We start from the raw sequence: 26,979 nt of genomic DNA on the forward strand, positions 1-26,979 counted from the left end.
ATTATACACATAATTATAAATAGATATATCTCTGCATTTATAAATAGTGTCTAGAGTCCTTTTATGAGAGAAACATGATATTTGTCTAAATCTAGTTTATTTTGCTTCACACGATGATCTCCAGTTGCGGTTTCCTGAAAATGGTGTAATTTTGTTCTTTGCAGCTGAGGAAACACCCCACTGTGTTTACCCGCCACCTTTTCCTTATCCTTGCATCTGTAGATGGACATCTAGCCAGCTTCCATATCTTGGCCTCTGTGACTAGGGCTATAATAAACACGGGTGTGCTGGCATCTCTGAAGAGCGCTGACACGGAGTCCTTCTGGGTGGGCTCAGGAGTGGTGCAGCCGGGCCGCACAGTGGCTCTCTCCTGTTTGCTGAAGCTCTCCACACTGTCCAAAGCTTCATGAGTTTTGCTTTGCTGCCACCTGTATGTAGGATTCCACCCCCCCCCCCCCCCGCCCGACCCGTGGCAGCATTTGCTTCCTTTTCCTTTTCAGTTCTTTGAGGTAAGGTCTCAGTCTGTAGCCCAGGTTGGCCTCCAATTCATTGCAGTCCTCCTGCCTCAGCCTCCCTGGTGCTGGATCACAGGGGCAGGTCACCATGCCCAGCTTGTTATCCCAGGACAGCCATTCTGACTAGGATGAAAGAATCAGCGCAGCTTTGATTAGCTTGTCCCTGATGGCTAAGGATGTGGAACATTTTTCCATATATTCATTGGCCATTCTTGCCTCCTCTGAGAACTGTCCATTACTTCATCCACTGGGCCTGACTCTCTCCTTGAGCCAACTCAGGCAGTTTACTGCTGCTTCCCACAGAAATCCCACTAGTGAGGGAGTATGTCAGCCAACCCAATATGGTTCTCACAAGGCCCTGCTGCCTTCCAGATCCCGGAGTCTTTACCCCTCCAAACATTAGCTCTCCATGTTGAGACTTTGGTTTCTGTCTGATCATGGGGCATCTGGAAGCTTCTAGGGACCGCCATGAGATCTACCCTAATAAAGATGCTGGTGGAAGATTGGCCCTGTATGGACACAAAGTGGTACACCAACCAGCTTTGACCTCTCCCGACAGTGAAACCCTGCAGGCTCTTCACATAAGGCACACGTTCACCGCTGGTCTGAACTAGGGTAGACCCAACAGGGGTGCTCCAGTTGAGTACGCAGGTTTCTGTAAGTAGGATGGCTGTGGTCACCTATCTCTGAGTTTTACCCTCTGCCTGAAGTTGGGCAGGCCTCCCAGGAGCACGAGTCCCAGAGGGAAGTCCCTGAAGCAAGAAGACAGCTGATGGGGGGGGGGGTTCCCAAACTCTTCAAAAGAAGACAGCTGAGGGATGAGCAGAGGAGGGTGCAGGGAAGTCCAAACGGGGAGGCAGAAGGGGGAGGCCGGAAAGGGAGGGGCTTGCGCGGTTCATTCATGCTCTTTCCTCTTTTCAGTCCTTATCCCAGCAGTTGACTGAAAGACCACACCAGCCACCAGCTTCCTTCAGCTGTTCCCAGCTCTCAAACAAGCAGCTCCCCCCATGTTTTCATTGGTTGCCATGGGGAGATGAGCATGGATGTGAATCGGGAAATGCCTGGGGCTCACACATGGACAAGTGCCAGGGTATATTTTTAAGACATCAGGGGAAGCCCGTCACTAGGGAAGGAGAGCCTTCTTGCCTGATTAGCTGCCCAGCACCAGCTTTCCTTAAGGCCTAGTTTGCAAACAAAAAGTGGTAGAAATATGAACTTCTTGCTTTAATTCACTAAGTGTTTTAAGCAAAAAGTTATTTCAGTTTTTGGTTGGGTGCAACAAATGGTAGTGACCGGCACTGAAATGTTCACAACAATCCTCCTCAATCCTGACCAAGTGTTTGTGGCTTAGATCCTTTTAGCCCCATGAGAGCAATTAGCCTATAGTCACACCACTATAAAAACCGAAACCCCAGGGAGCAGAGTGTTGGAAGTGTTACTCCTGATGTCACAGGAGAAGAGAAAGCTTGGTCCCCAAGACTTGGCTTGTAACTATCCCAGATCCCTGTCTTCCTGGGATGCCCAGTAGTATTGAAACCCAGTGACCCATGTGGTGACTAGTTCAGGAAAACACCTCACAGGGACATCAAGTTTCATTTTCTTCACGGTGAAGAGACTGAGGTAGCAGAATAAACTCCATTTTGCTTTTAAGACTCCATTCTAAGTTAACTTGCCCTGAGAGAGGCATGGGCCCCACCCTTGAGGTCTGAGAAAAAGCATGAAATGTCCCTGGCAGTTGCAAAATAGACAAGCATCTGCAGCTGGCTGATAACACCAGAGTGGGCTAAGAAAACCTAAGTCGTTCCCAGGTCCAGGTGCTCCCTTTTGATGTGTGCTCCCTCCCTGCCATTTAACCAGGTGCTGTAAACCAGTTAGCTTAAAGGCCAGTGCTCCTTTACCCTCTCATGTAACACCGAGGCTTGGAAACCCCCACCTGTGTTTTTTTCCTGTGTAAACCCCTTTCCCCTAGACCTGGGGGCTGCCCTCCTATCTTGCTCCATCATCAGAAAGGTTTGTGGCCCAGGCTCAACAGCCTGAATAAAGACTCTCATGTACTTGCATCAGAGTTGTGGTTCCTGGTGGTCTCTTTGGGGTTTTTTGAGATCTGATGAACTGCTGGTAGCCACACTCCTGTCTGCTTCAAATCCCATAGCATCTAAACAAAGCATGAGGTAAGTGTGGTCCACCAAACGGCTCCTATTGGTATCTAGAGCTGAGCTTTGGTGGTTGTAAATGCTATCTTCTGTGTGAATGGGGCATTGTGGGTAACTAAGACACTTAAAATGAGGAAACAATCCTGGCTTATCTGGGTTCCTAAATGTAATCGCAAGTGTCCTTCTAAGAGCCAGGCAGAGGCTGGGGATGTCGCTCCATGTTAAAGTGCTTGCCTAAAATGTACAAGCCCCTGGATTCACACCACAAACAAACACAACAGACTGATAAGGGGGCTTGAGAAGCGATATGTAGCATGGCTGTGTGTGGACACAGGAGAGAAAGCTGGGAACCAAAGAATCTGAGAAGCACAGCTTAGATCTAGAAAAGATGAGGGAACTAAGTCTCCCTTGGGCCCTTGGCCCCCACCCAGGGGAAATTATTTCAGACTGTGGTCCTCTGGAACTGTTGGAAAGTTGGAGGTGGTTCATGTTCACAGGAAGATAATGAAGTAACTTTGCAGTGAGCTACAGCAGTGGTTTTCAAAGTGTGGACTGTGGGCCTGGAGCCTGGAGGCACCTGAAGCATTGCAGAGATGCAGGTGCTTAGGCCCACTCTAGAACCCTCAGAATAAGGACCTCTTAGAGGGTTCCGGGGCCTTTGTTTTAGCGAGCCCCTCACTGATTCTGATTTTGGGTATAGTACAATGGTTAGCAACAGCTAAACCTTCTGATCACCAGGGGAACTTGAAATGCTGCCCATGCTAGGGGACTTAGCACCTAGAACCCAGCCTAGACTATGTTATGGGGGTTACTGCTGTGGACTGCTGCCCTCCAGTTCAGCTGTGCAGACCTTTGGAAACCTAGAAAAGCTGGAGGCTGCAAAGGGAGGGAAAGGCCAGCTGGGCTTCTAGCTCCGGGGCTTACAGTCACATGCCCAGAGGGGCCCAAAGAAGCAGATATAATTAAAAGAATGAAGCAGGTGTGAGGCAGGTGCGAGGCAGGTGTGAGGCAGGTAAGAGGCAGGTGTGAGGCAGGTGCAAGGCAGGTGTGAGGCAGGTGTGAGGCAGGAGGAAATGGAGACTCTGGATGATCGGGAGCAGATTCTACACATGGTCGATGTGCCATCCCAAAAGGAGGGATCAGGACTACCAGGTCGGTCAGCATCCCAAGAGATTTGTTTTGAAAAGATGCCAGACATATATTAAAATATAAAACCATCCACATTTTAATCATTATCAATTAAAGCAATTTAACCCTGTTCTCTCCATGGTCCAAAGCATGAAGGCAGTCACCAGCAGTGACGAGCAGTGACCAGCAAGTCATCCAGGAGAAGTTCTCACAGATGGCTGACAGAAGCTTCCTTTGGGTGGGATAATTGTGTCTGTGTAGGCACATGGTTGACTCTCACTGGAATTTAGTTGAATGAATACATTCTCCCAGAGTATGTCTGTGGGACAGAGACTGCTCTGCCCATTTTACAGACAGGAATTTGAGGCTCACCCCAGTGAAGTCCACTCCCATCACAGCTCAGTTCATAACCATGATGGTCAGAGCTCAAACCCAGGACCCTTCACTGTGGGGGATGCTGTAAAGAGCAGGTACTGTTGTAGCTCTCGGAGAACTCTGTAATAGAGAGGTCTGGGACATGGGCATTGGTAACAGTCATGGGCAGTACTCATGGGCATTAGAAGCACTTAAGGAAGGCCAGTCACCAGCATCTTGTGTGTCACATGGAAGTCAGAGACTCTCAGTCTCCAAAGCAGTTCTGTTGCTTTGTGTGATTATGCACCAGAGGAAGGCAGGCCTGGGTATCCCGAAAGGTAATGGAGAGGGGTAGAGGGGGAGGTCAGGATAGCCAAAGGAGAGCCTTCCACCTCCCAGGGCAGACATGTTTTTATAGAGCTGGGGAGTGAGAAGGCCCCTGCTTCTATAGAGGTTTGGGATGGGGGTGGCAGATGCCTGAGACCTCCTAGAGAGCCCTGTAACTTAAGAACGCTCTCTGATATTATTATCGAGAGGAAATATGGGAAGCTAAATGAGAGGAGATGGCTTGCAAGTGCATTATGGGACATTAAACAATAGCTGATCAGCATCAGACACAGATAAATGACCTGTGATCTAGTGCCAAAAATCTGGACGGTCCCCAAATGGTGGTCTGGCTGACTTCCAGGCAGCAGGGTGTATATAGCTGGACATTGTATAGACCACAGAAGTAACAGCGAGGATTCCAGCACCCACACAGAATCACATCCTTCCGTGTGGCCACACTCTACTGTGACAGATTTGTGTCTATTCCTGATCTGGATTCTGAAATTTGGATCCACAATTGCTCTGGAGAGTTCCTGCTTGCCTTCCTGCCTGGCTGGGAAACGCTTTATGGAAGAGGAACATATGTCCATGTAGGCAGAGGGTAGGATGGCTCACGGGCCTGAAAAGGTTTGTGGAAGTTGCCTTGGTTACAAGGAGGTTCCCATCCTCCAAAACACCCTGACTCATTCTGACTTTTAGGTTCCCAGTAACAAAAATATCAGCGAGATCAAGCCGTGGCTGGGGAAGTCATGCACACACTTATGCAGCAATGCCGAGCTGAGCATAGAGGGGTGTGTCTGGAATCCTAGCACATGGGCAAGAAGGCTAAGATAGGGTGGTGACATACCTAGGCCACTCTGTGCTGGGTAGTGAGTTCAAGGCTGCATGGACAATTTAAGGAGATCAAAAGCCAACAGCAGTAATAACCACCTAAGTCAGTATTCAATTGTTTGTTGCAACTCTGGGTACTGACCACTAGAGGACAAGGTGGGAGGGAAGGGACGATGAAGAACATAGAGGAGAGTTTCCATAGATGGAGGGCGGCCTTGCAGTTCTGAAAAGTCCACTTATACATTTATCCAGGCCTGAAGCAGATTCCGTTTACATTGCTAGAAGCCCTGGACTTAGAGCCAGGATTCCAGTCTCCAGATCTCCCACAACCCAGCTATGTGGCCTTGGGTGAGTTATCTAACTAATCTCTCTGTGCCTAGGAATCTTTTTCAAAGAAGCAAGAGTGTTGCTCCACTCCCACCCCAGGTGTGTGACTATCACATACATCACATACATCTGTTCCTCCAGAAATATTGCCTATGGGTCTATGTTTTATCCTTCTAGAAGCCGCAACTATTGAATTCTAACCATAAGTGGACACCAGCACCAAGTCGGGCTATAGACCCAGACAGAGCGCAGACAGGGTCAGCCCATAGCATATCAGATGAGGTGACCTTTAGGTGACCCACAGAACATGAACTTCAGCAATAAATGATTCTAGCTTTAAGTGTTGGAGGGTAAGTTTATTCCCCAGCGAACGGCTACGGCGAGGCACTCTAAGCTCCTGGCACTTTTACCAGAAACCGTTCTGAGTTGTATCTGTCACTTTGCTACCTTTGGAAGCTCAACAGTTCTTCAGTGTTCACTGGACCGTTAGTGATCATCATGGCGAGAAACAGTTCCTCTCATTCCCCTCAGCCACTCTTTGTGGTCTCAAAATCATTCCACAGTTCTTTACCATATTACGTCACAAGTTTGGCCTCTTTGGTGCTTTCTGCTCCCTGCCAGGCTCTCTCCTCTGCTGCCCTGGAGGCTGTCAGGTAATATACACCTGAGTCAGAGGTGGGGGCTACTGGTGGTTCAGGAGTGGGGTCCTTCCTGAAGAAAAGGAAGGGCCATCCCCCACATCTGTTCCCCCCTGTTCCATGTTGTGCCCACCCCCCATGTGGGCAAGCTCTTCCTGCATGCCTTTTAGAGACCTTGCTCCACCAAAATCCTGGAGGACTCCGAGCCAGCACAATCCTCCAGAACAGGGGCTGCATCCTACTTGCCCCAGCGAAACCCTGAAGCACTTTATACCCCGCCAGGCACACACAGTCAGGCACACAGCAGACTCTCTTAAGGTCCAGTAGGCTGTGAGAAATGGTTTTCCTGGTGGCTGTGTTTCGGCATCTGCACGGCTTACCTTCTTCAAAATGGTGAGAATCCACAAAGCTTAGAGTAGAGGAGGTCAGATGGAATCAGATTGTTGGTAAGTATTTAAAGGACCCCTATGGTCCTGACTCAGGGAACAGCTTCATTCCAAGGCCTGAATTCATTTCAGATGATGCTTTTGGATGTGGGGACAAAGTGAAGTGACTCCCACAGGAAACCCCAGACTGGTAATGGTTTCTCTGGTTGACCCCACTGTTTGGCCAAATGCCCAAAGCCTACATTCCCAATCACCAGATCCAGGGTTAGTGATGCATCTAGAGGGCCTTGTGTGGCTGGGGTGTAGCTCTGTGATGAAGTACTTGCATGACTTGTTCAAGGCCCTAGTCCCATGAACAGGAAACCCCAGTACACGGGAGGCCTACCCATCGATCCCACGGTCTGCTTCAAGGAGCTCCATACTACAAGGCTTTGGCTTGGGGTTGGGTTTGGCCAGTGGGAGGCTCTACAATAGGTGGTTGTGATGGGAGGAAAGAGGTCGGAGAGTTCCCGCCTCCCTGCTCTGGGTCCCTGTGTGACATCACTTATGCTTGCAGTCCTCTCCTGCAGGCCACCAAGGCTCGGGGGATCTATTTTCCCCCACTTCCTTTTCCCGCCTTCTCAAGCATAGAGGGGTAAAGTCTTTCTCCAGTCAGAAATCCCTGTGTCCCTCGACATCACAGTTGTCCTTGACCCCGCGCCTCTGAAAGTGAGCCCTTCACTCAAGTCTTTACATTGGGCACATCTAAGCTGCATCCTGTCACTGTGGTGCCCAGACCAGTACGACCTTCAAAAACCCTTCTCTAAGAGAGGTCTACATCGTGCAGGTTCTCTCCTGAGCGAGCATGTGGATGCCCCGCCCACCCACACACACTCTACAGATGCAAAGGTTTTTTTTGTTCTTTTACTCAAGAAGTAGCTACTGAGCATCTACAGATCCAGCACTGTCTGACACTGGAAACATCTAGAGTGACAGGCACACAAGATGACACGATCCCTGCCCCCATGGTGCACGCACGGTCTATACCCAATGGTCTCCAGGAAGTCGGACTGCTCATTAGAGGCAGAGCTGAAACCAGAGAAGCAAGTTTCCCTAATTCTTTCGAGTCTTCAGCAGATTCCCAAAGAAATCTATAACCCAAATATAACACAGAAGCATACACTAGGTCAGACCAAATTAGCTACCAAGTCCTGTTGGGATTTTTGAAACAGGGGCTCACTATGTAACCCAGGTCAGTCTTAAACACACCACCCTGCCTCAGCGTCCCAAGAACAGTCCCAGGCGGGTGACACCGTGCTCGGCTACCAAACTTCCCAGTGGGTCAGAGAATAATGACCCTCAGACTAGATGACCTCGTGAGAGACGTGCTGCTGACACACACTCTTGGCGATACAACCACCTGCTTCTTCTGCCTCCCCTGGTACTCTCTCTGGCTCTCTCTTCTTCATGTCTCTTCCCTGCTTCTTCTGTTTCTCACACTTTTATAATTAGCCTCACAGCAATCTCCCTGCCACTCCCTTAGGGCCTGCAGTTTGGCAGCACGGCTTGCCCGGGAGCTGTTTTTTATGAATGGAGAGAGGTGGGTGGTGAGTCTGGAGAAATGCTCTCTCTGGGTTTCATAGGCAAAGACACAGAATCAGCTTCGGTGCTTAGAAAATAAGGACTAAGGGTGCCTTAGAGCAGGGGCTGAGATGAACTGAGGAGGGTGTGAAGGAAGTAGCAAGCCCTGGGGTCTGCTTGCTTCCTCAGACCCTCTGGAGATATTTAGATTTCCTCAGAAAGGTTTGAAAAGGCTATGTCAGTAACCCAATACTTCCCCTGTACCAGGTCAGGCAGGACAAGGGCAACAGCCCGGTGGTGCCTGCAGAAAATGTTGCCTGGCTGGCCAACTAGGCAAGGCTTCTTCAATCTCCCAGCCCTGCACTCAGCAAGCAAGACACATCTGGTTCCAGGTCCACTGACCCTCTGGAAGCCCTCATCATTCCTTTAGCACCTCTAGATGGGTTGTCAGAGCTGAAGAGAAGAGAGCCCAACACGAGAGCAACCAGGGCTGAGGAAACAGCAAGCCCTGCTGACAGTGGCCAGGCAGAATCCCCTGCCCTTCAGCAAGGTTGACAGAGCAATATTTGCTTCACAGCATCCTGAGGTACGCCACACAGGGAGGAGGTTAGAGACAGATTTATAGAAACACCTTACAGAAGTTCTCACTTCTCTAGAACTTAGACTTTTCCATCCCCAGCTCCCAATTCCCTGACCAAAATGATTCATGCAGTAAATGAGCAGCAGAGACAGGGACACAGAAGCAACGGCTCAGAGTCTGGCTTTGAGCAGCTGAGTAGTGACGGTTGGAAGGAGGACAGAAGGGCCTTTGGAGACAAGCTCGGGTGACAGGAAGCACCTTGGGGGACAGACCATCGCCCCAGAGCCTTCCTCTGCTAACAGCAGATTGGCAAAAAGATCAGGACATATTGCAAGACCATCTTGAGTCCCCCACCCCCCTTCTGCCCCTGCAGACGGAAGCGAGGAAAGTCTCGGTCATCAGTTACCTGCTGAGATTGGGACCACACTGTTGATGAAAGTTGGCTGAGACACGATGGAGCAGAAGAAGAGTTGGAGATAAATTCCCAAAGTCATTGGATTCAGGACCACCATGCTGGCCAGGTCTGGTTAATATCAAGTCAGAGGGCAAGGCTGCTGGGAGCCTCTCCTAGCTCAGCTTTGTCCTGACTGCCAGCTCTCTCTCTCTCTCTCTCTCTCTCTCTCTCTCTCTCTCTCTCTCTCTCTCTCTCTCTCCCTCCCTCTCTCTCTCCTCGACTTCCTCCTTGCTTGCCTCCCTCCCTCTCTCCCTCCCTCTCTTTTCTCCATGCCTTTATCAAGAAAGAATGCCAGCCATGTCCCATTAAACCTTCTCTGTACTCCACAGGGTTATATTTATCTCAGGCACTGGGTCAAATGCCCACATTAAAATTAAGATGTCAGAATTTTTTTTTTTTTTGAGACTAAGGTAAGCAGCTATGGAACAGATGAGAAAGAGGACAGCCAAGTCTCCGAAGTTTACCTGTCACCACCCTCAAGGGCAGATGGGTCTCTTGCTCTATTACCCACCATCAGCAGTAGACTTGGAACACAGGTGTCCTGCCCTAGCACTAATCAAGTCTCTGGTATAAACTGCCCTCCCGGAGGACAAGCTCCTGGCTTGGGACAGTCTCACCCACCAGAAAAAAGTGCAAGTCGAGCTGGGACTTTCTGCTGGGGAACTTGCAATTCCAAACAGCTGTTGCTATGAAAAGATCCCCTACTCCAGCCCCCACCCCCACCTCCACCCCCACCCCCAGAAACTGCAACCCTTTAACCTCATGCAAAAGAAAGCAGATGGGAGCAGTAAAAGCACATTCGAGTGGACCATTCAATATGGGATTTTTCTCGGAGCAACAGCATCATCAACTTAATCTCCGTTAGACAAAATCTCCTGAGACAAAAATAATTCCAGGGGCTGGAGATGTCTTGGCAGTTAGGAGCATGTCCAGGCAAAAGTTTAGTCCCAGCACCCGTGCTGTGTAGCTCACAACTGCCTGTGGCTCCCGCTCAGAAGATCTGATGTGTCTGGTCTCCAGAGCACCTGCACTCATGTGAACGTACCCCACCCCCATACCCTAGCCCCCCATAGACATAATTGTAAAATTAAGTTAAAAACCCAAAAATATTCTTAAAAGAGTTTGTAAAGACTCTTATAGTGATCATTAGCTTTAAAAAAATCAGGCAATTAAAATTCTACTCCATAGAGTTGTTTGATTAGCTTTAATTTATGTAAGAGACTCATTGGGAAGGTTTCACAGATCTGGTGAGTCCTGGTGCTCCTCTTAGGCAAGGTGAATTGAGGCTGGGGCAGAGAGTATGACGATACCACACTCTGCAGCTCAGAATTAGACTTGGCCCTGATCCAGCTCCAAGTGGCAGAAGACAAATTGTCTGACCCCCGTACGCCTTTGCTGTATCATCTGAGAGACAGAGAGAATTCCCTCTGCAGGGTTGTTGGAAAGGTTAAAAGAGATAGTGTGGAATGAATTGTACTCAAACTTGAACTTAGAGACAGCATCATGGAATCCACAGAGCTGTGGATGGTGGGTACAAAGATACCCACCCAAATACCTTACACCGCCAGGTGTGTGTGTCACTCATGTGCCAGAAAAAGATGCAGAAATAGCTAACTGATATGATTGATAAAAAGATGATGCAGTCACCACCAGAACAGCTGCCCTTTGGGGCCCCACAGAGACGTGCCTACAAGCCTGAACTCTTTAAGGAATTCTTAGGGAATTTCCAGTGTATTTTATGAGCCTCTTTTTAATGGTGATATCCCAACTAACCAAGGCAGAAATAATCATCTTATTCAGACCCTCCTAGAAGGACGGACTCCTGCAGAATCTAGGAATTGAGGCTCTGTGTCCATAAGGAAGTCACCTAGCATTTGAGAAAGGCTCACATCAACGAAGCCAATCAGAGCCTGCCTCTTATAGGTTTCAGGTAGGAATGTTGGCTGGAGAATAACTCCTGTTAAACACAGGTATCACCTGACTGAGGAACTGTCAGAAACAGCCAACTGCTCAGTGGTCTAGGTTCAAGAATATACATTGTTCCTCAGAATGGAAACAATAGCCCATGGTATGCAATCATTGAAAAAGAATCTAGGATGGAAATATACCTCAGTGGCAGAGCACTCTAGCATAGAAAAAAAAATTGTGAAAGTCTTTGTACCAAGTGGTGCTAGAAAAAAGATGGAACTTCAACATACAAAACAGAAACAAAGATGAACCCTTTCTTACTTTATCCTACTCATAAGAATTAGTTCAGGAGTTTGGGGTTTGAATATGCTTGGCCCGAGGAGTGGCACGATTAGGATGTGTGACCTTGTTGGAGTAGGTGTGTCACTGTGGGCATGGGCTTAAGACCCTCATCCTAGCTGCCTGGAAGCCAGTATTCTCCTAGCAGCCTTCAGATGAAGATGTAGAACTCTCAGTTCCTCCTGCACCATGCCTGCCTGGATGCTACCATGCTCCCACCTTGATGATAATGGACTGAACCTCTGAACTTGTAAGTCAGCCCCAATTAAATGTTGTTCTTATAAGACTTGCCTTGGTTATTGTGTCTGCTCACAACAGTAAAACCCTAACTAAGACAAGGAGATAGACAGAAGGCTCAGTAAGGTGCTCTAACGTGAATCCTCAGAACCTATGTAAAAACCAGACCGGGTGACACACACATGTAAATCTAGGGCTGGGAGTGGTGGATCTCAGGGGCTTGCAAGCCAACAGTGTAGCCAATGCGATGAGATCTGGGTTCAGTGAGAGACTCTTTCTAAAAAGACTAAGATGGAAAGGTGAGGAAGACAGTGTCAACCTCTGACTCCACATGTGCCTGTGTACACCCTGCCATGTTCCCACCAGACACATGCACACATACACAAATAACACACACAATAAATGAATAAATAGGGGTTGGAGAGATGGTATACTGGTTAAGAGTATTGACTGCCCTTCCAGAGTCCCAGCAACCACATGGTGGCTCACAACCATCTGTAATGGGATCTGATGCCCTCTTCTGATACGTTTGAAGAGAGTGGTAGTGTACTCACATGTATAATAAAATAAATAAATAGATCTTTAAAAAATAAATGAATAACTAACTATAATAAAAAATAATTAGTTCAAGTGGACATGCCTATAATCACAGTTCTTGGAAGGCTGGACAGGAGGATCACAGGCTATGGTTAGCAAGACTAATATTAAAATATCAGTTCAAAATAAACTACAGACATAAATATAGGAATTAAAGTCGTTATCGAGACGAACCTTAGTGCATTACTTTCCTGCTTTCCTTGTTGCTGTGATAAATACTTGACAGAAGCAGCTTAAAGAGGCTCATTGTGGCTCACCATTTGATGGTACAGTTCACCATGGGGAAGGCACGGCAGTTGGAGCATGAGGTCACACGGCATCGGCTGTCAGGAAGCAGAGAGAGATGGATGCTGGTCCTCTAGGGGTTTCTCCTTTATATTCAGTGCAGGACCCCAGCCAGTGCATGGAGGCCCTCACAAGGTGAGGAACTAAACACCCTGGAACTACTCTCATAAACACGTTCAGAGATGTATCTCTTAGTTGACTCTAAATCCCATCAATTAACAATTAAGATTAACCTTAAATTATGATTAGAAGCACAAATCATGCATAACAACAGACAGGAAGACATGTTGCAGCCATGAGATGGCTAGGTGGGTAAGGTCTCTTGCCACCAAGCCTGATGACCTGAGTTTGATTCCTAGGATCCACAGGGTGAAAGGAGACAACCATCTCCCAAAAGGTTGTTCTCTCACTTCCTTATGTGTGCTGTGGCACACCCACACTCATGCACGTGCCCACACACATGCATGCTCACACACATGTCCACCCACTCACACACACGCGCACACACATGCACATACATGCACACTCACATACATGCACGCTCAAACACATGTGCACCCACTCACACACATACATGCACATACATGCACACTCACATACATGTGTACATATTCACACACATGCACACTCACACACATATGCACCCACTCACACACACGCACACACATGCACATACATGCACACTCACATACATGCACGCTCACACAATGCACGCTCACACACATGCATGCTCACACACATGCACGCTCACACACATGTGCACCCACTCACACACACACACACACACATGCACATACATGCACACTCACATACATGCATGCTCACACACATGCACGCTCACACACATGCATGCTCACACACATGTGTACCCACTCAAACACACACATGCACATACATGCACACTCACATGCACGCTCACACACATGTGTACCCACTCACACACACACATGCACATACATGCACACTCACATACATGCACGCTCACACACATGCACGCTCACACACATGTGTACCCACTCTCACACACACACATGCACATACATGCACACTCACATACATGCATGCTCACACACATGCACGCTCACACACATGTGTACCCACTCACACACACACATGCACATACATGCACACTCACATACATGCACTCTCACACACATGCACACTCACACACATGTGTACACACACATGCACATACATGCACATTCACATACATGTGCACATATTCACACACATGCACGCACACTCATACATGTGCATATACTCATGCACAGACATACTCACACACATGCACACAGAATAAATACCTAGGTAAGTCAATACATATTTTTAAGAATCTAGTTCAGATCCGAGTGCTGACATGAGAGGCCGTCCGTGGACCGTTGTGGAGTCTAACAGGTTGTAGCAGCATGCCTTACTCTCTTCTCCATATGCCATACACTCTTTTCAGCCATTCCTTCAACTACTGAACAGTCGGGAAAACTTTATTATTTATATATGCAAATAGAAAGATCTAGAATGTTACACATCTCACTAGAGACTTCCTTTTTAATCTTATAAACAGTTGTATTATGTAAAGTTTTTACAAAAAAAAATTTTTGTTTCAGTTTTTTGGGATAGGGTTTCTCTGTGTAATAGCACTGGCTATCCTGGAACTCACTCTGTAGATCAGACTAGCCTTGAACTTACAAATATCCACCTGCCTCTACCTCCAGAATGCTGGGATTAAAGGCTCCACTACCTGGTGGTTTTTTGTTTTTGTTTGTTTGTTTGTTTTTGTTTTTTGTTTGTTTTTTGACATTATTTTATTTGTGCATTTGTGTGCTTTGCCTGAATGTATGTCTGTGCACCACATGCATGCCTGGTGCCTAAGGAAGTAGTGAGCCTCTGCATGTGGGTGCTGGGAATGGAAGCCAGGTCCCTTGCGAGACCACTGAGTCAACTCTCCAGCCCAAAGTCTTACAAAATTTTAAACTTCCATTTTAAATTAAGCAATTAAAGTCTATCCAACTGAGGAGTAAAGAAGAAAGAAAAACAGCATTTCTTCTGCATGTCTCAAGTCGTTCGTCTACACGCCACAGGGACAGACAAAGTTAGTGATCGGCACTGGCATATACACACAGCTCCAAGGCTAGTCTTTCTGGCTCACAATTAACAGCGGTTCAGTTCCACAGAGGTCCCAGCGACCTCTGTCAGTGCACCAGCAGGCAAGACACGGAACTGGGCAGTGAGAAGCCTCAGGAAGCCTCAGTCTGTCCTCTGGAAACTTCATCTTAAATCAAGTCCAGAACTATATAGGATGGAGCCTCCTAACATAAAGGGCTGTTTGGTTGGAAAGCCCGGGAGCTCAGACAAAATCAAACACATGCAGGCCGCTGCCGCCTGCAGTTACAGCTGAGGAGGAGGAGAAGGGGGAGGGGGAGGAGGAGGGGGAGGGGAGGGGGAGGGGGAGGGGGAGGGGAGGGGGAGGGGGAGGGGAGGGGGAGGGGAGGGGGAGGGGGAGGGGAGGGGGAGGGGAGGGGGAGGGGGAGGGGGAGGGGGAGGAGGAGGAGGAGGAGGAGGAGGAGGAGGAGGAGGAGGAGGAGGAAGAGGTCAGTTCCCCCCCCCCCCCCCCCGGGGGGAAGATTCACACCACCGGAGCTCAGTCACAACAGTACCAACGCTCTTCCCCAGTACTGTATTTCCTAGGCTGTGCTGGGTGGGAACTCATTCTAAAAGATGCCGTTTAAGAGGCAGAGGAGGGCCAGCAAGATGGCTCAGCAAGTTAAGCATTTGTTACACAAACGCAATCCCCAAGTTCCTCAAACTCCACAGAGAAGTGGAAGGAGAGAATCAGCGCCACCAAGAATGTGTCCTCTGACCTCCACGTGCACCCGTGACCTGCAGACACCTATATATTGTGTTGCACTGGTGTATATGTACGTGGATATGTATCTACCTACCTATACATCATGTACTACACAATCATAAAAACTTTAAAATGATAATAAAGTAAAAAAGCAGAGGCGTTCTCACATTGAGAATCGCTGCCTGTCCTATGCCCTCAGAAGGAGAACTCCTGCAGTAAAGATGCCTTCTGACCACCTATACCTCTAAATGTATCTGTCACTCAAACCCGTTTTTATTTAGTTCTATGCCTTCACTACCATGATGGACTGGACCTTCACTGTGTAAGCCAGAAAAACCCCAGCAATGGCGGCTGAGAGTCAAGTCTGTGTGTGGCAGGCACAGCGATTCTGGAGAGCCTAGCTCCTGAGGTCTGCCTAATACAGCCTTGCTTTCCGGTCTTCTGAAGTACACGTTGGAGCCATGAAACATGGATAAACCTTTACTAGAAACCAGATTCAGAAGTGCTGAGAGCCCAGGAATGGTTCTGTTCTGGAGATGGAGGACTGCATCCGGGTAGGGATGTAGGAATGTCACAGGAGATCCTGAATGGTTTATAACATCTGGGACTGATGATTCTGACCTTTGACCCCTGCTTTACCCCAACTTTCTCCCCACTCCAGTCTCTCCTTCCAAGAGCTCATTCCCCTTGTGTTTCAAGCGACTGGGTGATGTAGGGAAAATCCATTTAGTTTAACTTGTCCCAAGGTCACTTTCAAATCGTAGCTCAAGAGCATGTGGTTGCATTTGGCAAAGCCTTAGAACTTCTGTTCCTAAACCATGGAAAGTTTGATGGTGATCCAGACCCCACAAGGCAGAACGGTAAAGGGCCCTGCCTGCCCTTGTCACCTGTAATTTCACATACTGTGATCCTGGCTGTGAGAAAGGAGAGCCTGACCAACACTGAGAAACAGTCACTGAAGACACAGAAAATGTCATAAACCTGTCAGCCCATGCTGCCTTTCCAGGGGTTCTGTAATCCCTGGGGCTCCCACCCTGTAGACTCTGGTGGAATGAGTCTGCAAACCTCAGGCTCAATATGGCCAGCATTTCATCCGTTGTTTTAGGCTTTGAAGTGTTTGAGAACACGTAGCCTACAGGGCAAAGTTTCTCCCCAATGATAATACACACACACACACACACACACACACACACACACACAAATACGCACACACACACAAATACACACACACACAAATACACACACACAAATATGCACACACACACAAATATACACACACACACAAATACGCACACACACACAAATATGCACACACACACACACAAATCTGGAGCAAGAGAAGCAGATGCCCTTTTTGAAAACTTTGGATTGATGAAAAAATTCCATTTAATTACACAGATTGTGCAATAACTTGTTTCCTTGCATACAGAATTATTCTAAGTAACTGATATTTTTAAAGCACCACTTAGTGGGGTTCTATTTCCAGAACCCACAGTGGGGAGGTGGGGTTCTGGCTCACAACTGATTCTAACTCCAGCTCTGGGTGGCTGACGCCACCTACTACCTGCACACCGGCAGCATATGTGTGCATTAAGATAGGCAAAACAAACCAAAAATCCTTCCAGTCAGGAGTAGACTAAGTTGAAAATGGGGAAAAAGGCATAAAGTAAGAGATTAGAGGTCATAGGCTTCGTTTATTAACCTGTTCTTTAGTAATTAATTTAACAATACACTCTCTCTGTACTAGCTGGTTTGGGGTGTCAACTTGACACAGGCTGGAGTTATCACAGAGAAAGGAGCTTCAGTTGGGGAGATGCCTCCATGAGATCCAACTGTAAGGCATTTTCTCAATTAGTGATCAAGGAGGAAAGGCCCCTGGTGGGTGGGACCATCTCTGGGCTGGTAGTCTTGGGTTCTATAAGAGAGCAGGCTGAGCAAGCCAGAGGAGGCAAGCCAGTAAAGAACATCCCTCCATGGCCTCTGCATCAGCTCCTGCTTCCTGACCTGCTTGAGTTCCAGTCCTTATTTCCCTTGGTGATGAACAGCAGTATGGAAGTATAAGCTGAATAAACCCTTTCCTCTCCAACTTGCTTCTTGGTCATGATATTTGTGCAGGAATAGAAACCCTGATTAAGGCACTCTCTAAAGGGCTAGATCTGGGAGCTCACATGCTAAGAGGGTCTCAGAACAGAAGCACACAGAACAGGCCAGCAGCATCCAGAGTAATGCAGAGTTGTGGAGTGAAGGATTAGAGTGGGCCACCCTGATGCAGAAGCGTTTACATAGAGACCTGCGGGAATGTACCACCGATCTGGGAGGAAAGCAGTGGGCTTTCGAAAGCCATGTGCCATTGCTTCACCACAGTGCTGGTGACTTGTCCTCTGCTGCTCCAGCCACCATGCCTGCCTGCCCCCTGCTCTCCCTTCACCACAGTGATGGTGACTTATCCACTGGAACTGCAAGCCACAGTAAACCCTTCCTTCTATCCATTACTTTGCTCATGGTATTTAATCACAGCGACAGAAAATAACTACTATGGTAGACGTAGGACCATCTTTACGTTGTAGCAGAAGAAATGGAAGCTGATGACGACAGCACAACCACCTTCCTAAGGCTGCAGAGCTAGAGAACAAAACTGACTAAGTGCCTGAAACCTGTGTTCCTTACGCCACACTAGTATTCCCCGAGGCCAGATACCAAGGGTAAATGGAGAGGCGGATATGGCCCTGCTCCCTGTGCAGGCTGAGCTTAGAGCCCGCAGGAGTGCCTCTTCGCTAGAAATCTCAGAGAGCAACTCTGAACTAAGATCGTCGGAAGGTAGATGGCAGGCAGATTTTGGTGGCTTACCATATTGGAAGGTCACTTCTAAGTTTGTTTTGTTTTGTTTTTGGAGACAGGGTTTCTCTGTGTAGCCCTGGCTGTCCTGGAACTCACTCCATAGACCAGACTGGCCTCAAACTCAGAAATTCACCTGCCTCTGCCTCCCAAGTGCTGGGATTAAAGGCATGCGCCCACTTCTAAGTTTAAGCAACCGGCAATGGCGGCTCACTTAATTTGACCCAGTGAATCTCAGTGCTTACTCCTGACAGGAGCTGCCTGCAGAGTTGTTAGCCGGTACTTTCCACAGTCTGACAGCCCATTTCAGAGCCACTTACAGAGCCTTGCCAACCCTACTCTGCCACGATCAAATCCTCCTTGTTCCCAGATCTAACTGCTCCACCCCACCCCCAGCAGAGCCTTTGCCAAGAGGAGTACGGTCACGCTTGGTTCATCACTAGCGCTGGTGGCAAGAACACCATGGTTTCAGCAGATAGCCCTCGGTTTGAACACTGGCTCTGCCAGGAACAAGTTGAGCAAGTGTGTCAGGGTTCAGAAAAGCTCGTGTTGCCTTCCGAGGTTCTAATGATGTATCCAAGACTATCATGGAGCCCCTTGAATGGGGATCATCAGATCTCAGCACCCAGACATCCCTGCTGCATTTAGGCTTCCTGCAGCTCAGCTCTTTGTAGACCTCATCAGCCTGTGGAGGTGAGAAGACAGCCTGTTACTTATGGTAAAAACCAGACAGGTTCTGCCAGATGATGAGATGGGGATGAGGCCGAGGAAGTGGAGGCTCCAGGGAAGAGCAGGAGAGTTGGCAGAGCCCAGATCTGGGTGAGCAACAGGTCTCTATTTGAGTGGCAGTCCCTTGGTTGACTGGTGGTTTTCAAAGTGACTCCTGCCCATAAATAAAGTGGCTCAGGTGGTGTTCTGATCCATCAAGAGAGTGGATCTATTTATTTTTGCTGAAGGAATTGGCATGGATCTTGATGGGGTAACCCAAGATAGACATATGAGGAAAAAGGTCTCTTCACCAGCGGCATGGATTTGGAAGACTGTGCTAAAATGCCTTAACATTCAGAAACGTGTGTGTGTATGTGTGTGTGTGTGTGTGTGTGTGTGTGTGTTGTGTGTGTATGTATGTGTGTGAAAGAGAGAGATGGGGTTGGGGGAGGGAAAGAGGAGGAGGAAGAGGGAGGGGTGGCTGTCAAGTTGCTGAATGGCTCTAGTCAATGCCTTCAATCTGGTAATACACTCCTTCTAGTATGTCTGGGTTACAATGGTACAATACCACAGACAGGCGGCTTGTCAGGAACCAGTCTCTCTTACAGGTCTGGAGGCCAGAAGCTGAAGACCAAGACAAAGGCAGATTCAGCTTATTTTCTGGGTCACGAATGTCTGTCTTGTTGCTGTGTTCCCAATGAGTAGAGAGAGTCTGGGATCTCTCTGGGGCCTCTTTTACAAACACGCTCACCCCATTGGTGACAGCTTAATCTCCACAGCTAACCATCAGTCCGAGGTCCTATCTCTGCACACTGTCACCTCAGGTCAGGTCCAAATCTGAATTTAAAGGGGGCATAAATCTTTGGTCTATAGCAAAGTAGTAGTTAGATATGTGTTTTCTTCCTCTGAATAGATTGCTAACTCACTGAGCAGGAAGCCCAACAGGAAAAAAAGCATTACCTGTGTATAGGGGGATTCTTACTAGACTTACAATAAATATTTCAGAAAAACCACATTAAACTTTTTAAAAGTTAACCATTAGAAACAAAACAGAGAATACAATGCCATATTTAATTATGAAAACAAAACCAAAACAAATAAAGCAAAACAAAAATCCACTAGGTACACTACACTCATCAAAACTATCTCCAGATCTGAGAGAGAAACAAAATTTTTTCCAAAGGAGCAGAAATTGAGGCACTTTTATTACTGCCAGACTAGTTCTCGGGGAAATACATTAGAAATAAAAATTTAGGGCCCAGGGTCAGACTAATTTACATTGTGAATTCCAGACCATGTGGTCCCAGTGTCCCTAAGGCAAGGTGGGAGGAGCAGACTGGAGGAGAACTTCTGAGGGGAGAAGGGCAGGAGAGGAGGGAAAGAGGAGGGTGTGTACAGCAGAAAAAGGGAGATGCTGGCTCCCAGATGTTGTCCCGTGGTCTCTACCAGCTCCTCACTCGCTCCTTACCCCACCACATTAAACTGCTTAAAAGTTAACCATTAGAAATAGAATTATAAGCCAGATGGTGGTGGCCTACACTTCTAATCCCAGCACTCAGGAGGCAGGCAGAGTTTGAAGCCATCCTGATTGAGAGACAGAGAGAGAGAGACAAAGAGAGACAGAGACAGACAGAGACAGAGACAGAGATAAAGTATAAGCCAGGCTTGGTGCACGTTTTTTAATTCCAACACTCAAGAGGCAGAGGCAGGCAGATCTCTGAGTTCAAAGTTCTTGGTCTACAGAGTTTCAGGACAACCAGGGATACACTGAGAAATCCTGTCTCAAAAAAACAAAACAAACAAACAAACAAAAAAAAAAACAAAAAAACCCAAAACCAAAGAAAATTAAAGTGTAATAACTACCATAATGGATACACACACACCAATGTACACATATACACCTTACTAGATGAACGAACACTACAAAACAAAAAATGAAGGGAGTATACATAATAAATAAACAATAAGAAAGAAGAAAGGAATAACACTAACAACCACGACACAAGGCTGGGTGTGGGGCACACACCCTTAGTACCTGTACTTGGGGGACAGAGGCAAGTGAATCTCTGTGAACTCAAGGCCAGTCTGATTTACATTGTGAGTTCCAGGCAAGCTAGGGCTGCATCCTGAGACCCAATCTAAAAAATAACAAAAGCTTTAAGACCTAAAAGTAAGAGAAATACTGAAATGGAAGGAACTCTGCTGACTTCTTTCTGCAGCCAGTGTTATTCACGCCAAAACAGACACACACGCAAAAGCAAACTATACATCCATATCTTTGATGACCATAGATGTAAAACTTCCCAATAAAGCCCTAGCAAGCTGAATGTAGTAACGGCACATCCAGAAGATCATACAACAAGGTCAGGTAGGATTCGTCCATGGGCTCCACACAGATGCTCCAACAGAAACACACAATGAGTGTGACATATGAGGAGGGTGAAGGGGAAAGTACAACATGGCATGAAGAACAACAATTCAGTAGGTCAAGTTAGAAGGAAAATCACACACACACACACACACACACACACACACACAGAGAGAGAGAGAGGCAGTATCAGACAAACAGGGGTGAGGTGGGGGGAGCTGAAAGCATTTCCTCTAAGATGTGGAATATGGCAAGGATATCCACTCTCACCGCTCTTATTTAATAAAGTACTGGGAGTTTTAACAACAGCAATTAATCAAGAGAAACACATGGCGTCCAAATTGGAAAGGAAGAACTTTAATTATCCATGTTTACAGATGACATGATTCTATCCATAGGAAGGACCAAGTACGCAATCAAAAAAGTTCGGATTTATAAGCATATTTAGATATTTAGCAAAGCTGGAGGATATAAAGGCAGCATATAAAAACAGTAATAGTTTATGCACAAATAGTGAACCTCATAAAGAGAAAATAAGAAAATGATTTCATTCACATTATCCATAAAAAAATTTTATGAACAAACTTTACAAGGAAATAAAAGATCTCTACAATAAAAATTATAAAATACTGATGAAAGAAATTATATAGGGCATGCCCAGAAGAAATGGAACAATACATTCTAGTTCGTAAATAGGAAAAATTGGTACTATTAAAATAACCATATTATAAGAAAAATCTATAGTTTTGATGCAATTGCATCAAAATACCAACAACTTTTTTTTTTTCACAGAAATAAAAAACAATTCCTGGTTAATGTGGAACCTTAAAAACAAAACAAATCAAAACAAAACTGGAATAGCCAAAGAAATTCTGAACAGGGCCAAAATAAAGAGGAGGTGGGAGGTCAGAAAAACAGCACTGCTCAGCTCAGCATGCTGAAGTCTTAACGTTTTACCCCAGCACTGTCAAAAAGCAAATGAACAAGCAAGAAAACACTGTCTTGGGAACCTGGAAGCATCACAGCATCTATTTTCAAACACAATACAAAGCTATAGTCACTAGGACAGCATGATACTAGTATAAAAACAGACACACACGACAATGGAACAGACCAGAAAACCATAAACTGATCCTCAGTCACACAGCTGGCTTATTTTTTTCCAAAGGCATAAAGAACATATATCTGAGAAAAGACAGTCCACGCCACTAAATGGTGCTGGCAAAACTGGATCTGCATATGCAGAAGTTAAAACTAGATTCTCTAGAGATAGGACGCAGAAATCAACCCCAAATATATCACAGGCCTAAATCTTAAACCTGAAACTGAAGTTACTACAAGAAAACGTAAGGGGCACCCTTATAGGTGTGTCCACCCCAAGATCTTTGGTCTGCATAGACCCCAAGATCAATGCAGCCTAACAGAAAATCATACATTATTAAGACATGTTGAGATTTCTGTGCGTTTTGTTTTTGTAACTCTATTGGGAAGGTCTTAATATGAACTCACTGGATGACAATGTCAAGTTGCAATGTCAAAAGGTCACATAAGGCCGGCTGTAGGCAATGATAATTTAGGTAGGACCAGAGGCACAGGTAATGGGATTATGTCAGACTATATTATATACAAGAAACTCCTGCACAGGAAAGGAAATAATCGACAGAGCTAAGAGACGACCTACAAAACTGGAGAGTATATTTGTGAATTATTCATCTTATAAGAGATGATGCCCAGAAATCCTAAAGCACTCAAAAAATGAATGCCAAAAAAATTTAAATTAGGCTAAAGAACTAGGAACTTCTCAAAAGAAGGCACATGCAAGTACATGAAGACAATGCCCAGTTTCACTGATTGCCAGAGAAATGCAGATCAGAACCCAGTGAGCCATGCTGCTACTCAGCGTTGCCCTCTGAGCTGCCCCATCCTCATGAGCTCAGCTATGCCCACCTGCAATAGTCCATCATAAATGGGCAGGGGGACTCCCTTGATATGCCGGCCACTCCTTCTGGCCATTTGCGTGCAGTTCCACACAAGGCCCTGGGCTGTGGGGAGGGGCTAGAGTGTGTATTGGGGAAGAGTAGATAAAGGGGCTCTGTGAGGTCATGGAGGTGCTGGGTGAAGAAAGTGTCTGTAGAGCAACTGTTTGGGGTTACCTGTGCTCCATCAGTCTCCTCATTCATGTTCTCTAAGTGAACCCAATAAATTGGTTTTCCATTAAGAACTGTGGTGGGATCTTACTTTGCTCTTCTTTAGGACCTTAGGGGTAGGGGAAGACTTTGTTCACATCTCTAGGGAAGGACGTTTCTTATTTCTCCCACATGGAATGGCCATTACAGGGTCCTGGGGAGATAGCTTAGTTGCGGAAATGCTTGTAGCATAAGCAGATTCCAAATTCGTCTCCAATACTCACATGAAAAGCCAGACATTCACAGCCATCACAGCACTGCAGAGGGAGAGACAGGAGCCCTGCCCAGCTCCTAACTGGTCTGGCTGACCAGCCTTAGTCTAAACAGACAGCCCCAGGTCCCGGTGGGAGACCTATCTATCTCAAAAAGCAAGAGTGTAAAGCTGAGAAATGGCTCAGTAAGTCAAAAGTCCCTTAGCAGTCATGAACTCATGAGTGGGATCCCTCCAAGCCCACATTAAAAATGGGCAGTGCAGCCCAGAACAGCAGTGCTGGCCTGTAACTCCTCAGTGGGGTGGGTAGAGGATGGACGATCTCTGGGAGTTTGATTCAGTCAGTCTAGTCAAATGACAAGCTCCAAGTTCAGTGAAGAAACCCTGCCCCAAAAGTTTTGATGGACACCCATAGGGGAAAACAGCCAAAGTCAACCTCTGTTCCCTACATGTATGCATTCACACACACCCAAGTGCACACATGTGTACATGCCACATACACACAGGGATGCTATCATAAAAAAGACAGAAAACTAGCACTCAATAGATCATCATGATGTCACAATGAATCATTGGGTGGTCATGATGTGTCACTGTCCCATCACAAAGGTGCATCGCAGCATCATTGAGGGGCATTGTGCATCGTGAAGACCTACATCAGCTCTGGGGTAACCCAAGGGAACATTCTGATGGCAGAGAAGAGAGCATCGTGATGTGATACCACAATTCACCTTCTAATGACACAATGGCGAATCTTGACATTATAATTTAGCATAGTGATGTCATAGTGGTGTACTGAACCATCACAATTTACATCTGTGATGTCACAGAGTAGTGTGATGTCATCGTTGAGATACTGTGGGTGTCACAATGGGGCATGACACAGTAAAGAATTTTGATACCACATTCACACTGGGATATAAAAACAGTGCAGCAGATCTCTCTCTGATGGCTGGGTGTTCTATGCACTGCTGTCTCCCCCATGCGCTCAACCTCAGAGGAGGAGGGAACAGGAGAGGAAAGAAGCAAGTCTCTTAAATTTTTATTGCTGTAACAAAAATACTTGAGAAAAAAATTAAGAAGGAAATGTTTGTTTGGTTCATGATTTCAGGTTTCAACCCTTAGTTGGCAGGATCCATGCCTTGGGTGGGAGGTGACTCAGCATATCAGAGCTAGTGGGAGCTGTGGTGGGCTGTTGACCTTCTGATACAAAGAAGAAAGGGGAGGGGAGGGGAGGGGAGGGGAGAGAAGGGAAGGGAAGGGAAAAGAAGGGACAGGGAGGAGAAAGGTGGGAAGGGAAAGAACAGAGAGAGAGAAAGAAAGGGAGAGAGAGAGAAGGGAAAAAGGGAGGAAGAGAGGAAGGAGGGAGAGAAGGAAGAGAAGGAGGGAGGGAGGAAGGGAGAGAGAGAGCAAAGAAAAAAGAACATTCAAGTCCATGTTGTATCTAAGTCCTATCTCCTAGTTTTTACCACTTCCACATAAAACTGTCGAATTATGAACCCATCAGTGGCTTAGCCTACTAAGGCAGAGCCCTCATGATCTGACCACTTCCCTAAAGACTCTTCTCTGAATACTGACTGGAAACCAAACCTTAGACACATGGGCCTTTTTGGAGGACACTTCATAGTCAAGCATAACGCTAAGATAGACTAAGCACTTAAAAGAGACCTAAGTTTTGGGGGCTGCTGAGATGGCTTAGCTGTTAGAGTACTGCCTGCTCTTCCAGAGAATCTGGGTTCCCAGGACCCACGTGGTGGCTCACAAGTCTGTAATCCAGGGGATTGAATGCCATTGTATTAGTCAGGGTTCTCTTAAGGAACAGAACTGATACAATGAATCCCCCCCCACACACACACACACACGTATATAGGATTTATTCACATGGCTTAAAGTCTGTGGTCAGATCAATCCAGCAATGGCCATCTCCCAACAAAAAGGTCAGGCACATGTTAGTTGTTCAGTCCATAAAACTGGATGTCTCAGCAGTTCCAATCTAGTGCTGTAGCTAGAATCTGGGACTTCCCGGGGAAGTCCTAGAGAGCTGCTTCTGGTTTTCAGTTTGTTGGAATTCCAAGGAAGTAGGTTTTAACACAAAAGTAAGAATGTTTCAGTAACAGGGTAAACGAACTTTCCAGCAAGACTGAGGGCAAGCAGGCGAAACGGCTTCTGTCTTAGTTACTTTTCCGTTTCTGTGATAAAACACCATGGCCAAAGCAACTTATAAAAAGAAAGCATTTAATTTGGCTTATGGTTTCAGGAGGTTCAAGCCCACGATGGTAGAGAGAAGGAACAGCCAAGAGTTCACATCTTAATCCACAACCATGAGGCAGAGAGAGAGAGAGAGAGAGAGAGAGAGAGAGAGAGAGAGAGAGAGAGAGCGAGCGAATGGGAATTATGTCTTTTGAAACTTAAAAGCCTGTCCCTAGTAACACACCTCCTCCAGCAGAGCCACACCTCCTAATCCTTCCCCAACAGTTCCACCTTCCACCAACTGGGATCAAGTATTCAAATACAAGCGTCCGTGTGGGTCATTCTCCTCCACATCACCACAGCCCACTTCTGACCTCCCAGAGTACCAGCCACACACACTGTACACAGACACAAAACTTCCATATACATAAAATAAAAGAAATTTAAAAGAAATGGAAATAAATCATGATTTCTTCGAGGTCATTTTGTCCCTGTGATTAGAAGGAGGAAGCTTTGAAACCACCTTTTACCTGTCCTTAAACCATGAGGCACACTGGACACTTAGCAAGGGTGGGAGCTTTAACCAATATGGCTGTGTGGGTCCCACCTGACAGATGCCAGTATGCTTGATCAGGATTATCTGAAGGCCCTCGCTGGGTTTCAGTGCTGATGTGGGCCGTGGACTCCACTTCCCACACATGAACAGACACAGCCCCATGCTTGCACAGGGCTTGCTAAACATCCATTCATCGACTGCAGCCAATTTTCTCTGATGTGCCCTAATAGGAGGGAGCTGTGGCATGGGTAATAGCAACCAACAAATAATTTAAAACTAATTTCTCCTTGGTTTGGGAATGCAGCATGTGACTTCCTGGCTGCCGACTGCCTGGCTAATTCAGTTTGCCTCAGATGAATGGGCCTTTACTGAGCTAACAGTACAGCTCAGCCCTGTGCTGAGGTGTGGAAGGAAGACTGCCAAGTGAAATGTGCCCTCCCCAAACTGTCAGACACGGTCAC

General features: G+C 46.8%; 1 protein-coding gene and 1 long non-coding RNA gene across 7 annotated transcripts in view; both read right to left on the reverse strand.

The window, feature by feature from the left end:
* Colq (collagen-like tail subunit (single strand of homotrimer) of asymmetric acetylcholinesterase) overlaps positions 1 to 9,926 on the reverse strand; it is a 54,782-nt gene extending 44,856 nt beyond the window's left edge. For 2 of the 5 annotated variants that reach the window (XM_011245104.2, XM_006519195.4), the window contains exon 1: positions 9,206 to 9,417. In XM_011245104.2, the coding sequence (XP_011243406.1) occupies positions 9,206 to 9,311 (106 nt within the window). In that variant the 5' untranslated portion in view covers positions 9,312 to 9,417. Of the gene's footprint in view, positions 1 to 9,205; positions 9,447 to 9,717 lie in introns of those variants that run through there. The other 3 variants (XM_006519194.1, XM_011245105.1, NM_009937.2) reach the window with 3 other exon arrangements.
* A 518-nt stretch (positions 9,927 to 10,444) lies between these two features.
* Positions 10,445 to 23,777, reverse strand: LOC102639719. Of its 2 annotated transcripts, none has more exons than XR_874498.2 (3): positions 23,323 to 23,777; positions 12,509 to 12,657; positions 10,445 to 10,657 (listed from the first exon to the last, which is right to left on the reverse strand). It is a non-coding gene; the product is annotated as an uncharacterized LOC102639719 (long non-coding RNA). The 2 variants fall into 2 exon arrangements; XR_874497.2 differs by having other exon boundaries at positions 10,445 to 10,680.
* Between the last annotated feature and the right edge of the window lie 3,202 nt (positions 23,778 to 26,979).

The sequence above is a fragment of the Mus musculus genome, chromosome 14 (assembly GCF_000001635.26).
Source record: "Mus musculus strain C57BL/6J chromosome 14, GRCm38.p6 C57BL/6J".
Classification (NCBI taxonomy): domain Eukaryota; kingdom Metazoa; phylum Chordata; class Mammalia; order Rodentia; family Muridae; genus Mus; species Mus musculus.